General features: G+C 55.9%; 1 protein-coding gene across 1 annotated transcript; it reads right to left on the bottom strand.

Moving 5' to 3' along the window:
- Positions 1-188: 188 nt before the first annotated feature.
- On the bottom strand, positions 189-16,533 carry COCSUDRAFT_68353 (hypothetical protein; the record flags this gene model as incomplete). Its single annotated transcript, XM_005642720.1, has 29 exons — positions 189-1,014; positions 1,379-1,429; positions 1,827-2,027; positions 2,308-2,539; positions 2,896-3,090; positions 3,483-3,692; positions 4,051-4,203; positions 4,478-4,669; positions 4,924-5,130; positions 5,410-5,704; positions 5,964-6,148; positions 6,391-6,516; positions 6,823-7,161; positions 7,545-7,771; positions 7,973-8,968; positions 9,180-9,329; positions 9,514-9,739; positions 10,012-10,147; positions 10,606-10,862; positions 11,411-11,639; positions 12,062-12,234; positions 12,550-12,702; positions 13,013-13,158; positions 13,449-13,773; positions 13,985-14,200; positions 14,477-14,645; positions 14,912-15,033; positions 15,311-15,555; positions 16,323-16,533. The coding sequence occupies 29 exons, from the start codon at positions 16,531-16,533 to the stop codon at positions 749-751; spliced, it is 6,633 nt and encodes a 2,210-aa protein (XP_005642777.1). The 3' UTR covers positions 189-748.
- Between the last annotated feature and the right edge of the window lie 237 nt (positions 16,534-16,770).

Below are 16,770 nucleotides of genomic sequence, written 5' to 3'. Positions count from 1 at the left end.
TAATTTTTGCATGACATTAGCCACCTTTTAATTGTCATACAGGCAGTGCTGATCGAGATCTTAGATGAGCTCAAATTTGGTTCAACCTAATGTTGACGTTTACTGGGGTTAACCGGGTTCACCAGATTAACTTGGGTACCCCGCACAAGCCCACGGATGCGCGTGCTCTGCCCTCAGTGACTGCCAATGCCATCTGTGCTTTTACATGCCCACCATTACAGCATGGAAGAGTAATACTATTTGAATGTTTACATGTGTGCATCCTTCTGTGCATGCCATGGCCAGCAAAGCTATCCCATGTCATTGCTTCTGCACCTGCCAGTTGGCTCTTTCTGTTAACATCAAAGGACATATCATGGTGCAATCATGTAAACCCGCTGACCAATTTGCAGACGTGCAGAGAGGTCCCAAAATCCCACCATCATACCGGAAAAGTGACCGACAGGAGGTCTCAAAGCTCCACCTTGCACAAGAAGCACCCTCGCACATCTGAAGGATAAATACAGAGATGAACAGCGGTGCAGGACTTCAAGAAAGTGTGCATGAGGAGACTGGCTGCAGGGTGCATGCCTCATGACAACGCTGAAACGGGAACTTCTACCATCCTGTGTGAAGGGCCATTGTTGGTACACATGATCTGCCTAGTCCTAGCACGTGACATGTCCAGAGATTGCCTGAGCCACTGGCGCAGTCGACCACATTCCGAGATGGATTCCCTAATCGCGCATGCAAAAATATGTGGCACGCTTTACCACATCTGGTGCGTGCCGTTGACCCCATTGGAGTAGCCCCCACCGCTCCACAGGCTGGTGGGGAAAGCCCCTGACAGCGGGTGACCAGTGCCGGCGCTGTTGCTGCTTTCCTGCTCCTGCCTTAACTGGCCCCATAGCTCAGAGGGAACGCCTCCGGCTCCTCCGGCCCTGGTGCGGACCAAGGACCGCAGATCACTCGAGCCCCCCGGCGGCCGCACCGCAGCGACCGATGACGTGGCCACCGCTGCCAGCACCTCAGCATCTGCATGCATGCAAGGTTGACTCAGCAACATGCAATGGTAGATTTCTGCTGTAGGGTCGATGAAGGATAGAAATCCATTATCATCAAGAGTCAAATATAGATAACTATTTTATGCGTCCAATTAGTCCATTTCAACAAGCTGTCATGCTTGGACGCAGAGCCAGACATCCAGTAGGAGGAATTAACTGCATGCATGCAAGGACTATCTGGCACATTCCGACAAATTGCCATGCATGGACACAGCGCCAGGCATCCTGTAGTCAAATACAAGTGCAGTTCTAATTGATCCTAAATTGGAACTGGGGCTCCTAGAGACCTGGGATAACAAGAATGTCTGATCAAGAAACAAGCCGTGGGGTCTCACCTGCTGTGGCTGCCATCGCGCCTCCTGCCCTGGCATGCGCAGGGATGGGAACTGCGAGGCAGAAAGACCAAATTCTTCAAATGTTCACACTCGCTTACTTCCAACCTTTGATGTCATGCTTGACAAGGGCATTACACCAGGGCATGCAGGCTCAGAAGCACCAACATGGCTTCCGCACAATGAGTGCTTCACACACTAACACTCAAGTTTCTTGCCAGCAGCGGATTGATGCTGGACAAATGTACCACACCAGTGCATGCAGGAGCCAAAGCCCACATGAAATCTGCAGGACGACCGGCCGCTAAGATGTCCGACAAGCTGGGGGCTAAGTGTTTCCATGCAGGCGCACAGTTCCAAATTGCACCAGCGCATGCAGGATGATGCATCCAAAGCACCCACCTAGACATTTGGTGGACAACAGCGCATGCAGGAACATATGGGCACCCACCTATGGTGCGCTTCTGGCGGTTGCGGCCAGCGGCGTTCTGGCCGGGGGCCTTGCCGCCGGGGGGTCCGATGGCGGAGGGCGCGCCGTTGAGGACAGGGCCCCTGGAGACTGGCGCAATCTTGAAAGGGCTGTGCAGCGGACCCAGCCTCCCTCCAGGCGCATTGCTGCCGGCTGAGGCTGCATCGAGCGGCTGAGGACGGCCTGTTTCAAGTTCAAAAAAAGCTGTGTCAAGATATGACTGCCTGAAAGCTGGGCAGAGGAGCTCATCCTTGGTTGTTGTATCCAACTGGTCATGGATGGCAACCAGTAGCAAGAGCAGCAGCAGCGATGCCAGAGTCATTTATTGCAAAATGCATGCATTACATGCCTTGTGACATGTTAACGAGCAGAAGAGGCTTGGCATCAGGTGCACAGGCACAGTACTCCTTCCTGTGCGTGTCAGACCACATTGGATTTATTTTAATATTAAGGGATTCCATACCTGGGAAGGGAGGCCGCAGCTCCTTCATGCCGCTGTTCATGGTGGGCTGCATGTGAACGCCCCCGTTGCCCGCGGCAGCCGGGAAGCGATTGGGCGACCTCGGGACGCCATTAGGCGGCGCGGCACCTTCGGCGGCGGCTGCGTGGGCCGCCGGGGCGCGCAGGGAGTCGAAGGAGCTGACGCTGTCTATGGACCCCATCGAGCGCAGCGGGTTGGTGCCGCGCGCTGACATCTGTGCCACCAACACACATTTTAAACTTAAGCTACCGGTCTTGATGGATTGTGTGATTGTTTATACCCTCCGGCACTCCTCTTCTCCTATTACTTTCTGGCATTCACCAATATCTCTTTCTTTCTGTAAATAGGCACAGCATATAGACATGTAATGCGACAGTTGCAACAGATTCAAAACAAGCTGCAGAGTTGTAACAGCTACGCATATGTGCCAACCATGCACTGCGAGGGAGCACGCAACAGCAGTGCATGCACCAGGCTGACTCCTCATGAATGTGTCCAGATGGAGCTGCAGAATGTGTGATGAAGTGATGGACGCAGTTGGGCAGAAAAGGTCTATCATGGCGAGCATACCCGGTCGTGCTGGGGGGTGGTCCCCCCGCTGCTGGCGTAGGGGGTCCGAGGTGGCGGAGTGGCACAAACGCTGCGCGCCGGGGGGGAACCTGCCACGCTCTCTGCCAGCGCAACTGCAACAGCCGCTGCCTGTGCAGCTGCCTGCTCCTCCTCTTCCTCGTCCGCCATCCTGTCCTGCCCCTGTGGGATCTTCCCCTGTGGCAATCGCAGCACATGTCTTCGTCAGGACTTATCACCGGCACATCCATCGCTGATGTCCATTGTTTGAGAAAAGGCAGCAGTCCAGCTAAGGCAGCCCCCTTTTTCCTCACCTTTCTTGCCAATGGCATTTTCAGGTTTCTTCCTCGGAGCGCCTTGCTCTGTGCACTTCAGCATTTCAATCAGAGAAGGGTATGCACGCATGAGATGAATGCAAAATGCCAGGAGGCGCATTAGACGATCTTTGAACTGCCCACCCGCCTTCCAAATTGCCCATTAACATATTCTACCCGTAAACGGAAAGGGCGTGCGAATATATTTTGCGAGATCTTCATCTGCCATGTGTAGGCTAAAAAATAAGTGAAGAGTCAAGAGCACTGGAAGCACACCAGCAGGGGCCGCAGGCGGTTGATGGCCTTGTAGTGGAAGCTGTTGAGGGCCTCCAGGTCGGCCGCGCTGAGGCGCTCCAGGCCGTGGCCAAAGTAGGGCGCCAGGCGCTCCTTCTCCAGCGTGTGCACGCTCTCCTGCTGCGCAGCCGCCGCCTGCACGCGCGCCAGACCAGCCTCCAGCTCCTTTACCCGTTCAGCCAATTGGCCCGCCTGCGCGCACAAAATTCGAATTCGAATTGTTGCAAGAAAACGAAGTGCATATTTGCTCTGGAGGTGATTTTACGTGCAGTCCTGCATCCTGAAGTACGATCTCAGATTGTGATCCTTGATGTTGTCATGTACAATCACTGCTCTGAATGATGCCGATAGTACACTTCATCATCAGAAATCGCATGAGCAACTGTGATCGCTCATGCGTGAGGTATTGACGGTCCCAATCCTTCATTATATCTTACAATAATGGTGAAGGCACCGGGCAATTGTGTGCCTGCTTGAAACTGAGATTGGGTGCATACGGCCTGAGCTTGGTTAGCTCACGAACACCAGTGTCTCTACCGGATCTGCGCACCTCTGTCTCGCGTGTCTTGGCGGAGGTCTCGGCAGCCTGCAGACGCTCCTGGCTCGCGCGCAACTGCGCCTCTGCGCGGTCCACTGCGGCGCTGGAAGTGGCACGCATCTTCCCCAGCTCCTCCTCTGCTTTGCGCCGCGCCAGCTCTGCCGCCTGAACAACCGAAGACCATGGCACATATCAAGACATGGTCAATCCTCCATCTTCAAAACGCACCTCTCCACCCTCTGCATTCAGAGAGGGCTATCTAATAAATCCGAACAACCACAGGCCACTGACACATATGAGAGCAAATGATATCTCACTTGGCAGATACAAGATTACCTTCATAGACAAAGGTCCTAAAAGTCAATACCATTTGACACTCCAGGAGGGAGGCAGCGCAGATTTTGCATGAGTCCCGCCAGTAGAAAGGTACAAATTTTACCTCAAAGCGCTGCGTCAGGGAGTTGCGGTCCTTCTTCTCCTTCTTCAGCTCGTCACGGCGCATGCTCTTGGCGCGTGTCGCAGCGGTCTCGGCCTCCTTCAGCCTTGTGGCCGCGCCCTCAGCCGACTTCAGAGCCTCGTCGCGCTCTGACTTGACCCAGTCCACCTCCCTCTCCAGCTGCTCGCAGCGGCTCTGCACCCATCCACATACTCATTTCCAACGCTGCTGAGAATAAAGGAGACAATTGCGGCGAGCGCAATGGTGGTGCCAGATAGTGAGGTGTCTCGTGCACGTGCATTGACTGAACACTACTGGCTGACCGAGTGTCTGATTATGATGCATTCCCCAGTGAGCGACTAAGTACCTCCCAATGCACATGCCTGAAGACACTCCCTGTGAAGGATACAAGGAGGATTGGAAGGTGTTGTAAAGGGAGTGCCACGCACCTCGAGCTTTTTGCGGATGCCGGCCAGACGGGCGAGCTCGGCGGCGTGCTCGGAGCGCATGTTGGCGGCGGCCGCGTCGGCCTCAGCCTTGTGAGTGGTGCGCTGCTTCGCCTCGGCTGCCGCCTTGCTGCGCGCGGTCGCCTCGGCGCTGCGAGCGGCCTCCAGGTCTTTCTGAGTCGCCTGCAGCTGCTGTGCCAGCCTCTCCAGCTGCGACACAGAATATATCTTCAATATACAGGTCAAGCTTCAGCCGCCTGCAGTAAAGCTCTGAACAGCGTCTTCAACTCAGTGTAGCACATGTTGCCTTTCGGTCACGAAAAGCCAGCTATTGCAATAGTGCTTTTCGTATTTGTCAAGGCAAAGAGTGCTGTACTGAGTTTTGCGCGGCTATATAAAGACCAGGACTCCTGGTACCTCTCCACAATTTATCAAAGGCCAGCTGGCCGTTATCACTTCTACAAGGTACTAGGACAGACAGAGCTTTACCTCACGGCCAGGGGTGGCAGCGCGCTCCAGAACGAGCTTCAGAACAGCTCTGCCGCAGCTGGGCTCCTCTGCCAGGTCCAGCAGAGCCTCCGAAGCCGCCTGCGATACGGCCGCCTGCTTTGGCGCTGCCGCTTGCTCCGCATGCTGGGCCGCTGCGGCCGCCCGGCCCTTGCGCACGTTCTGCGCCGGGCGCTGGGTGGTAGCCGCCGGCTGCGGCTGCGGCGTCGGGGGCGCCAGAGCGCGGTCGACGAGCGTGCGCAGCAGCCGGTCGTGGCTCACATCCGCTGGGAACAACCTGTGGAAGGGAGCTTTAACTCAGAACCATTCTGAAGGTGACAATGCCCCCTGTCTTCATCATGTGCATCAAGCTCTTCCATGGGATCTTCATGCCAATCCAATACGATCGCGTGGACTTGCGAAAGTTGCTTGGAGTATATGATGGACCCCCTTTTGTATGGCATTCAGGCTTTCCAGGACAACTCGCTATGCTGAGTGAAGCTATCCTGGCATTCGGGAGGAGGGTGTTGCGAAAATGCTTTCTCCTGAAACTTCACCTGCATACGGTGATGTACAGGTGGCTGCCTGCAGCGCGGACGGGGGCGTCGGCAGAGGAGATGAGTTTGTCGGCCAGCCACAGGAGCTGCTCAGCCTCCTTCTCAGGCTCCGCTGCGCTGTCGCCGCTGCTCAGGTGGCGCCACACCAGCCTGTGCCAGCTGGGCTCATCTGTGCTGTCAATGGCCTGCACCAGCGTAAATACTGTCAGCTGCGTAGCTTTACAGCTGTGCTTGCAAGTATCCCCTCCCCTGCAATTTGTCAGAGAGGTGCATTGGCACATCCAGACAAGAACTGTCAGCAACCAGGACGCAACACAATTATCAGGCTGTGAAGAAACTGGTACTCATCATGAACAAGACTTTCTTCAAGGCTGCAAGCATTGTGTATTGGTAGTAGCGCTCGGAAGAAGAGTTTGACCTCAATTACGAGCTGCTTTGGCTCTGGGGACTCAGCCGGAGTGCAGGGCCCGACAGCTGGCGAAGGGACGCCAGAGACAGAGGGCGGCGGCGTCAAGGGCTGCTTTGTGAAGGTCCGGCTTGCGCACGATGCCAGCTGCAGTGACAACGAGAGGCATCAGCAAGAAATACACACGCGACCAGGTGCAGCCGTTCTGTTCAGGACTGCATGTTGAACTTCTTGACCTTTTTCATCCCCACGCCATCGCCTCAACTGTTGGGTTGCCCACTATTTGACTTACCGACCTTGCAAATGGCACCCAAAAGTCAAGGTCATGGAGTCCTGGATGCACAGCGCCAAGACAGTGATTCTGTAGCTGAATATTTTGAATTTAGCGCAGAAAGGGCAGTTTAGAAGCCTCGCCTCCTCTTTGGTGAGCACGCCGTGAGAAAGCGCGCGGACAAGGGCCTGCGAGGCGACGCCGCGGGCTGTTGGCACCTGCAGCAGTTGCAGGCACATGTCCGCATCAACCGCCGCGCAGCCGCCGAACTCGTCGTCCGGGGGCGTATCCGTCTCGCGGGCGCGCAGCCTCTTCTGGCAGTGCGCAGCGACCGCCTCCGCAATCCTGCTGTGCTGGTGCACTGCATTGCGCAGCGTCTCTGACAGGAGAGGCTCTGACGCCAGGTCACAGGCAAAGGCCGCCGCCCGCACGCAGGTGGAGGCATCGCCGTTGGCCGCCAGCCGCAGCGTCAGGCCGACCAGCGGCGGCAAGTCCGGCTTGCTCCTGGCAGCCTCCAGGGCCTGTAGCACATGCGCCACTTTCTATAACTTCAAGGGGTGATTGTGACATGCAACGGTTTCCCCCTAAAACACCATCGTGGGCGCTGGTCAATCTCCAGTGCCTGTAGCATATGCTCCAGATTCCAAAAGGTGGTTCAAGGTCACTGTGACATGCAAATGTTCTTCCACTCAATACTCCTGACAAGCCTCAATTATCTATTGCAATGCTGTCCACGCAGACTGTTCTCCCCATGGCATGTAAAGTTCGATAGCTGTGGATGGCAAAGTCAGCTCAGACGGGAGCTTCTTGCCCAAGCAGACTTGGAGTTCCCATCTGCCATGCTCACAGCGCAGGCGGTCATGCTTTCCAGAGGGGCTAGCAGAACTCATTGTGAGGAGCGCACCGTCAAGAAAACAGACAACACCCTGTCTATCAGTTCGCCGCCGTTCAAGCGCAGCATGCTCAGCGCGACGCTGGCATGCAGCCGCAGAGATGCGTCCAGGGAAAAGCGCGCATCGGCTTCCCCGGAGAGGCATTTCAGGAGCTCCTCTGCCGCGCTGTTGTGCTCTGCAGTGTCCACCATGCTGGGGATCAGCAGCAGCAGCTCTGGCTTCATTGCGTCCGGCAGCCCTGTAAGAACACACCGCATCCCTCAGACACCTCCATCTATCAATTAAAATTTGCACAAGCAAAACGACTTAGTCGACTTTCTATGGAGATCAGCCTAACAGCTCGCATCAGGATGTACAGTGATTGGGCAGCAAAGGTCCACAATCTGGCTGGTCCCAATAGGTTTCAATAGAGACATTGTTCAACAGACAAGGAGCGCACCAGGCAGAAGGGCTGCAATGCGCTCAAAGGCCGCATTGGCAGGGAGGCACTCCCTGGCTCCTTCCAGGTACATGCCCTGCAGCCAGCCCATGGCCATGCCAAGGACCTCCTGGGAGTCCTCCTTTTGCTGCTGCTTCTCCTCCTGGCTCAGGTCTTTCTCTTCCTGCTCCGCTGTCTGCTCGTTTTCATCCCTTGCAGACACTTGATCTGCAGGCTGCTCCTCCTCAGGGTCTGGCGCCACCAGCTGTCGAAGAGCGGGCGGCGGGACAGGAGGCTGCGGCTGGGCTGCAGGGGGCTCTTCAACGGCGGTGGGCTCAGGTGTGGGCGGTGGCTCGGCAGCGGCGGGTGCCTGGGGCGCCAACTGCAGCCGCCGGGAGAGAAACCCGCGAAGGGGGTTGGGCTTTGGCTTCTTGCGCTGTGCGGTGGCGGCGGCCGCCGCTTCGCTGCCGGCCTCTGCGGCCTCCACGGCCGGCGCGGCCGGAGGCTTGCTGGCGTCAGCCGGTGCGATGCCGTGCAGCGGCCCCGTGGCGATGTCCTCCAGGAGCGCATTAAAGTCCGGGTCGGCTGGGTACGTACCGCTGTCGCATTCGACGTCCATGTAGCGCTCGTGCGGGTCTCCTGAGGCGTCCAGGCCGTCCTGCGAGCTCCCCTCGGCGCCCTCCGCATCCACGCCCGTCGGCGACTGGCCGCTCGGGGCGCGCTTGGTGGGTTTGCCAAAGAGAAAAGGCGGGGGCACGGCGGGCTCGTCTGTCATGAGCGCCTCGGCCAGGTTGGCCACGCCAGCAAGGTCCGAGTCCGTGTCGACCGACTCAATCTCCGCGGACAGCGCCGACTCGGCTGTGAGGCTCTGCTCGCCGTCGGTCAGCGAGCGCGCCGCGCTGCGCACCGCACGCGACGTGGCCGGCCGCAGTGCTGGCTCCTCGCCAACCACCGCCGTTGAGCAGCTGGCGGCGTCGGTCTCGGTGCGGCGCGAGTCGCGCATCAGGTGCCCGTTCCCTGCGCAGCCGTGCCCACCCGCTGAACCCCGTCCGCTTTCTGACTTTATCTGCCTTCAACTGGACAACTCAAAGGGGGTCACACCCGGAGCCACCGTTGCAGATGTTCAGAAGAGCAACAACAATTCGATCCTATCCTTTAACATGAGCACTCGCTGGTCAGGTTAAATCTTGCAGGTGGGCATGATGCCAAAAAGGTATGAAAAAGGCACCTTCAGGAGGCGGCATGGAAGCGCGCATCCTGGCGGCATCGCTGCCTTCTGCACCGGAGCGCGCGTTGCCCTTGCGGGCTTCAGACGCCCTCCGCCGCTCGCCCCTCGGCTTGTGCTGGCCGGCCGTTCCGTCCAAACCCGATGCTGCCGCTGAACAAGTTCCACAGAAACAATCAAGACAAGGCGTCACAAAATCACAATGCATTCGAATTCGCTTAGCGGCGCATCTTGACATACGCTGTACATAGTGTGCAGCACTGCGCCCAATTCATTCCGACTTGTTTTGCAGCTACAAAAGATTTGGGTTGCAAAGCAAATGGAAAAGAGCGCTCACCGGCATCGGGGGCACGTGCGGCATGTTTGGGCGGCCGGGCCGGGAGCGCGGATGAGACGGCCAGGCCGGGGAGGCCTTCGGGGCTGCAGCACTGGATCATCTTGTCGAGGACGAGGCGGACCACGCTGTCGCGCAGGGGCACCACCGTGCACAGGAAGTCCAGCAGGCACAGCCGCTGCGGGGCATCGCTGTCCTGACCTTGCAGCGGCAGCAGCAGCCGCTTCACCTGCACACCCGACACAAGCTTCTTCAGCCAAATGACCCCACATTAGGCGAACCCATGCATCCAAAAAGCAAGTTTGAGCATGTATTATAGCTTTTGATTATTTTTCAGGGGAAGCCAGCACACGACTAAGCATCTGCTCACATTGGAAAAATACCAGGCACCCCCCAAGCACAGCTGCACAAGGGGATGAACAGCTTTCGCAGCAGCAAAATGTTCCTGAAAAGACCATGATTGATCCACTCTACAGAGCAGACGACGGAAAAACTACGCACCCTGCTGGGGCTGTCCATGTAGGCGCAGAGCCCTGCCACATAGGCGTCCACTGCATCATCATCGTCCTTCAGCTGGTCAGCCAGCAGCGCCTGCAGCGAGCGCGCTCCCTCCAGGCTCAGTGGTGGCTGTTCCGGCCTGGCAGCACAATGAACAGAAAGACTCACTTGTGCTCAGCGGCAGGCATGATTGCACAGAGGAGTTCAGACAACGTTGTGGGTTATGCCTTTCAGAGTCTGCTCACTATGCGGCACACGACCAAGTGTGGCTACATGTCCTTCCAACTGAGTGTAGCCACTCTGGAACGCTATGCCGCATAAGCAGCAGAGGGAGAAAGACGAAGAGGAAAAGTGTGCAATTGTATCAGGAATGCCATGGGGTTCACAGTGAAACAGCTCAAAGACAGTCGGCAAGCTTGAGGCATATGCTTTTAAAGCCACAATCTCTCTGGCATCTCATGTTCTGCCACCGTTGCACCTTCAGAGATGAAGCATGCAGGGTACAGTAATCCCAATCTCGACACAGTCTCCTCCGCTGACAAAGCCACTGCCCTTACTGCTCTTGACCAAGGAACCACGAGTGCAAAAGGGCCGCACCCGACGCCGAGGCTGGTGCGGCCCATCCGGGTCCAGAAGGGTTCGGCAGTGTCTGCCACGCTGCTGCTGCACTCGGAGGCGTCCGACACTGAACCGCTCTCCTCGCTGTCTGACAGGGAAGCGCCCGCCTCCTCATCGGACGCGTACTTCTCAAGGTCTGCAAACTCAAACCAGGGGCAGCACTCCAGAACCTCCACGCACAGCACCAGGCCCTCCTTCACCAGGTAGCCTGCCTCCGGATTCATCAGCTCGTCAATCTGCGCCATATCAAAGCTATCAGCCATGCCCCACTGACAAGAAACATCACGCGCCACGAATGTGCAGTCAATCTGCGCCCACAAGCAACCGCTGTGAGCAAAGCCCCGCTCAACAAAACTAGGATATGACCCGAACTACCACTTCATGGTATTCTGCAGCTTTTGACAGCGTCAGGTGGTACACTGGGGCAGATAGCAGATTAGCATGCATTTGGTGACTGCAAGTTATACTCAAGAGGGTATGAAACGGTATCAAGCTGCAAACCGCTAGCCCTGGCGGTTGCATGCCCAAGCTCGCTTGCAACCTGAGCAGCAACATAAGCTATCCTCCCGTATTGCATCATCCTAAATGAGCGATGCTTCACAATTGGCAGCATGTTGCCCATGCATCACTAATAGACAAGCAGCAATGGACCCGCAAGGCAAGTGCAGCCAGTTGCATGCCCAATCTCGCTTGAAGCGCTAAAATAGCTGTTGCTCACTTTGTCCGGCAACATGAGCTATCCTCCCGTAAGTGATACTGATTTCAGGCAACTTTAAGCACCCACCTGCACGAGCTGCAGCACGGAGTTGTTCCAGGTCTTGGTGCAGATGGCGGACTCCTTCCACTGTGTGCGCTCGGGGTGGCGCTGGTTGAGAACTGCCACGCGGCTCTTCACCCAGAAGTTGCGCTCCTGGCCGGCCGCGGCGGCACTGTCCGACTCCAGGTACGTGCACATCGTGTTGTAGCTCGTGTACGTGCCCAGCCGCAGCTTGCACCCCTCCGCCGTGAAGAACCTGGCGTACGCAAGAGTGGGGATCTCAGCACCCTTGTTCGCATATCATAAACGCAGAGTACATACGCCCAACTCTAGACTTGCGCTGCTGGCATGAGGGGGGATAATTAAATAAGTCTCTCCAAGGTGAGACCTTTGCACTGTCGGCACTTGAAAATTGACATGGTGTTAGGCCGGAAGAAGTTCCTTGATTCATTCATGCCCTCCATGCTCTCTGAATCTGAGGACTTCTCACATGCAGATCGAGCAGGAGTCATGCTGCATGACACATGCGGTGCATTTGAATTGTAAATGAGAGAAGAAGCTGACGATTGAGAAGCATGCATGCATGCATCTTTCACTCCGTCCCTGCCATGAAATGGATAGAAGTCATCAAGAGAAGGCAAGATGGTCTCATTCAGCATCTGGGACAGGGCAGCGCACCTGCTGAAGACCTTGCGGGTCTCCAGGATGGTCCGGAAGGCGGCAAAGTTGTCCAGGCGCCAGGTGAAGCGCACTTTGGTGCCACGCACAGTGCTCTCATCCACGGCCACCTCAGCTGGCGGCGGTGGCAGCGCCAGCGCAGTCACGCCCATCATCATGTCCTCGACCGGCACCTGCCACGGGAACAAAAATCAAACATGCAAACATTTAACGCAACACACGCAAGCATCTAACGCAGCATGCAGCACTTCCTCCCAAAGAAGTCATTGAAGTAGCGTTGCGCAGGAGCAACTTTGTCACTCAGAAATTGAAGATTTGCCTTGACAGCTGCAGTCTGCTCTCCACTTCCCCGTAGGCGGCTAGACAACAGGAGGACTTTACATGGCGCCTACAAAGAAATCGAAGACAAATGGCAGGTGTGGCAATTATCCAGTCTTTGAATGAATGCGATTGTGCCAACCTTCGCCGCTGACACAAAAAAGGCTCACCTGCTTCGCCTCGGAGCTCTCCCGCAGCATGAGCACCTCGGCTGCGAAAACGCAGTCGTCATTTTGCAGGTAGCCGGCGTCCGCATCAAACAGCGTGTGCAGGGTGACAAACTCGCGCCAGCCCCAGTCCTTCGCTGCCTTCATGTACCGATTCTGCAGAAGGCACAGGCGGTGTCATGCACAGCATACCTCACGACGCCATTTTTCCGCATAAATCTGCCCAAAAGACATCCGTGTGATACACCATATGTGCCACGAAGAAGATGTAAGCTCTATGCTTCAAGGAAGAGGTATGCATGCTTGCAAATGAATAGACATCTGCTCATTACCAAATCACAGATTAGGCCATGTCATGCATGGAAAGGGTGCAGGAAACGAGGGGCAAGCTGTATGTCTGAGCATGCGAACACCCACCACTCACAATATTCCTAGCAAGAGAAGAAGGAGAGGATTCCATGCTGACCTGGCTCTCCTTCACCAGGCTGCGCGTCTCATCCCGCTGGTTGACGATGACGAGGCGGTGGCTGACAAAGCAGGACCAGTCAGCGGTTGCCTCCTTGTCGCTGACCTCCAGGAACATGGACAGGTGCCGCGGCGGCTGTGACTGCCCTGTTCAGGTCATGCACACCAAAATTTACAGACCTGGGCAGCGTCAAGTGAAGACTGAAACAGCCACATGTACGCAGATGCGAAACAGCCAAGCACGAGGGTCTCAAGCCCAGTACACAGACATGTGACATCCAAGGAGATTGTTGAGGCTCATGGAACCACTATAGAAATTGCCTGGGCGGTAGCACCAAGCAATGAAGTATGCCGTTGATGCTGTGTAAAAAGAAATTCTACCCCTATCATTGACACTATGCCGGGCGCCAGGTGAAGGGGAAGAGTCAGTGGCGGACCTCGCGGGTACACGATGAGGCGGCAGGTGCACCCGCCGACAGAGAAGCGCCTGGACTTGACGCAGAGCCCGGTGATCTTGCGCTTCTTCAGCAGGTCCTTCAGGCGCATGAAGTGCTCGATGCGCCACACAAACGTGGCCTGGTAGCTGTCCGTGGCCGCCGTCCCGGCCAGCGCCGCCTTTGCGGCCTTGCCGGCGGCCACGCCGCCGAGCCGCCGCGGCGCCTGGCGGCCAAAGAAGCCGAGCTCCTTGATGGGGCAGCCACGGTAGAAGCTGGCCGTCTCCTTGATGCCCTGGAAGGCCGCCTGAAACACTGCTGAGCCGTCCTGCGCATTGCAGAAAAAAAATCAGTACCTGAACTGCGCTGACTGTGGCTGAGCTCCACAGCATGTTCGCACCCCTAGAGCTGGTAGCTTTTGGGTGTCTGCTGACTTGTTTGGGTACACATGAAATCACTTGAGCAGTTTCTGGTACACACAGCGATTAGAACCCTTTGCATCAGGGTCAGCCGGCTCAACAGAAAGGTCAGCAACACACCTGCATGTAGCCCTGTGAGGTGTCTGTGAAGGTATCCATAGCAAGGAAGTCGTTCCAGCCGAGCGAGGCGCTGTCAGTCTGCTTCAGATCCGTGGAGAAGCGGCCGTAGGACTCCCTATTGAAGTGCTTGCCGCCCTCCTTCTGGCTCAGCACTGTCAGCCGGAACAGGCACCAGCATGTGCGCTCTGTGTCCGCTCCCCCAGAGCTATCCGTGTCCTGCATGACAGAAGCACTCTTGTTATGCAAATGCCTCACTTGGGGCACCTGATGCACCTAATGTTGCCCATTGCATGGTCTCCTCATTACCAGCTGCTACTACTTGAGCAGTTCCACGTGAGAAATGCACCATCCAACAGAGTTCCAGAATGCCCTGCCAGCGGTGCTGAAGCAACAGTACAGCCAACACTGACTGAAGATGTGCAGGATTGCATATTGCCTGGAAGGGTGGAACATGCATGAAGGCTGCCGGTGTTGAATGCATGCAGTGCTCACCTTGCTTTCCAGGCAGAGGCTGAGGTGCTCTGAATTGTTCACAGGGGACTGATAGACGCTGATGCGCAGGCTGCAGTCCCCGGCTGCAAAGGGAGGAGACATGATCTTCTGCACCTTGATCATGTCCCGGAACAGCTCAAAGTTCTTCACCCTCCACGTGAACTTCCCGCTGCATCACACACACACACAATGAACATTCAGCTGACCGGCCAATGTGTGTCCAGAGCACATGCACATGCATGGCATCTGGACAACAAGTGCCACCTTCGTCTCTGAAAATAATTGTAACAATGGTAAGGCAGATCGTGCCAGGATGTGAGTAGACAAGAGGATCTCCAATGGCACCAACCATTAAACTGCATGGGGATGCCATACAATAGGATGACCACTGGGGACTGACATGTCAAAGTCACTAGCATTCTTCCCTTGCCACACCTGAGGTTATCAGAGCTGGAGTCGCCATCCCTGGTGAGCTGCACTGTCTCCTCCAGCACCAAGACTGTTGCCGAAACCGTCACAAAGCCATTCACTAAAAAGCCGGCCTTGGGATCCTGGATCTGCAGGCACAAATGACAACCACTGTCAGAACTGACATGCCTCTTCCACCATGTTTAGTGATTTGAATGGCTGACTGTGCTTAGCCCACTAAATCGTTTGATCAACGGTCAAGACATAAAAGCAACATGCATTGCACCCATAGCATGCAACCTGCATGTGCATACTTGACAAAAGGAAGATGCGGTGCATTCCTCTGCACTCCTCACACGAGTGAAGTCCAGCACAGTATATGTTTGCTACCTGCTGCAGCAAAGGATAAACGCGCAGGCTTCCTACCTGGGCAGCGGAAGCAAAGTCCGCCCAGCCATGGCTGCTGGAGGAGAGTGGTCGCGTCTGCTGCCGCGCGGGCCGCGAAGAGAACCTGTGCCAGCTCTCTCGGGACAGGTCCAAGTCGTTGCTGACCTGGTTGAGCACCGAGAGCTTGTAGGATGCAAAGCAGTCCCAGCGGTTGCTGGCTGCAGTTGTCGGGTCCTGCAGCTGCAGGTAGAACGACACATAGCCTGGCAGCGCCTGTGTGTCTCCTGCATGCATTGCCACCAGTCCAGTCACACCCTTTCCTGACATTCCTGGCAGGATAAGAGGCTTCCAAATGCACCGAGTAAGAACATGAGTCCGGTCCAGGCCACAGCCTGACACGGAGCCAGCGGGAGTCTTGAGGTGCATGGCAGAAGCTCATGCTCAAAGATATAAGCTCGCACAAGCCCTGATCAATGTTTGTGTTAGTAGAATCACAGGGCTGCGGTCCTAGAAGTCAGGAGCTGTCTAATCTGCCTGTCTAATTTGCCTGACAAGAGGTGCGGCATCAACAGCCCCGCACTCCCCTTACAAACACTGGAGGGCCTGGTAGGCTTCAGGAGTTGATCCAGTGATTCAAGATGTTTTCTCTCAGCTAATTGAAGAACTTTGAACCCCGCTGGCCGCTAAGGTGCTATTGCTCAAGTGCGCTAAAGCAGTCCTTGATAGCCTAAAGGCCAATGCTGTATTGTCTTACAGCGTTGTAGCCCAAATTATATCCAAATGATGCCCATAGATCATACTTTGACATCACGAATGCGTTCAGGAAGTATTCGGGGGCGCCTGTACAACTGGATCAGGAGGCTCAAAGCACCCTTGCCAGAAGCTCCACGTTACAAGAAATCACAAGAAGAACCTGGAAGGCGGGCTGGCGATCGGGCAAACGGGCCTGATTGGGTCTATGATTAAAACTGTATCCAGCGAACATAAGATGGAAGTCGCATGAGGCATGTAACAGAGCAGCAGCCTTGTCAAAGCTAGGTGCGAAACTCACCGAAGGGATACACCAGCAGCCTGCAGTCCTTGCCCCCAACCTCCACGTACTTGCTCTGCAGACATTTTTGCTTCTGTTTGGCCTGATTCCAATTGAATCTCCAGGTCACGGTGGCTGATGACTTCTGACTTCTGTCCACAGTGAGCACCTCCGCCTCGTTATTGCCAGGAGGATCCAGCCTCGCTACTCCTCCCTTCAGCTCTTCCAGCATGTTGATCAGTGTTCTTGTCTCATTGAATGTGGCGTTGTGATGGATTGCTCGGCGAGGGAGGTGCGGGCGTATGTGATGTTGCAAAAGGCAGCAGCAACCCGAATGGAGAGGACAGGCGATTGGGGCAGTAGCCAAATTTGTGTTCGGCCACTTTGGGCAGCAATTTCGGGCAGCAGACCTTCTTGGCTTCTTGCTCTGGAAATTGCTACGTGAAAAATTGATTGGGAGAGATATACA

Source organism: Coccomyxa subellipsoidea, assembly GCF_000258705.1.
Source record: "Coccomyxa subellipsoidea C-169, whole genome shotgun sequence".
NCBI classification, from domain to species: Eukaryota; Viridiplantae; Chlorophyta; class Trebouxiophyceae; family Coccomyxaceae; genus Coccomyxa; species Coccomyxa subellipsoidea.
This window is presented reverse-complemented; position numbering and strand designations above follow the sequence as displayed.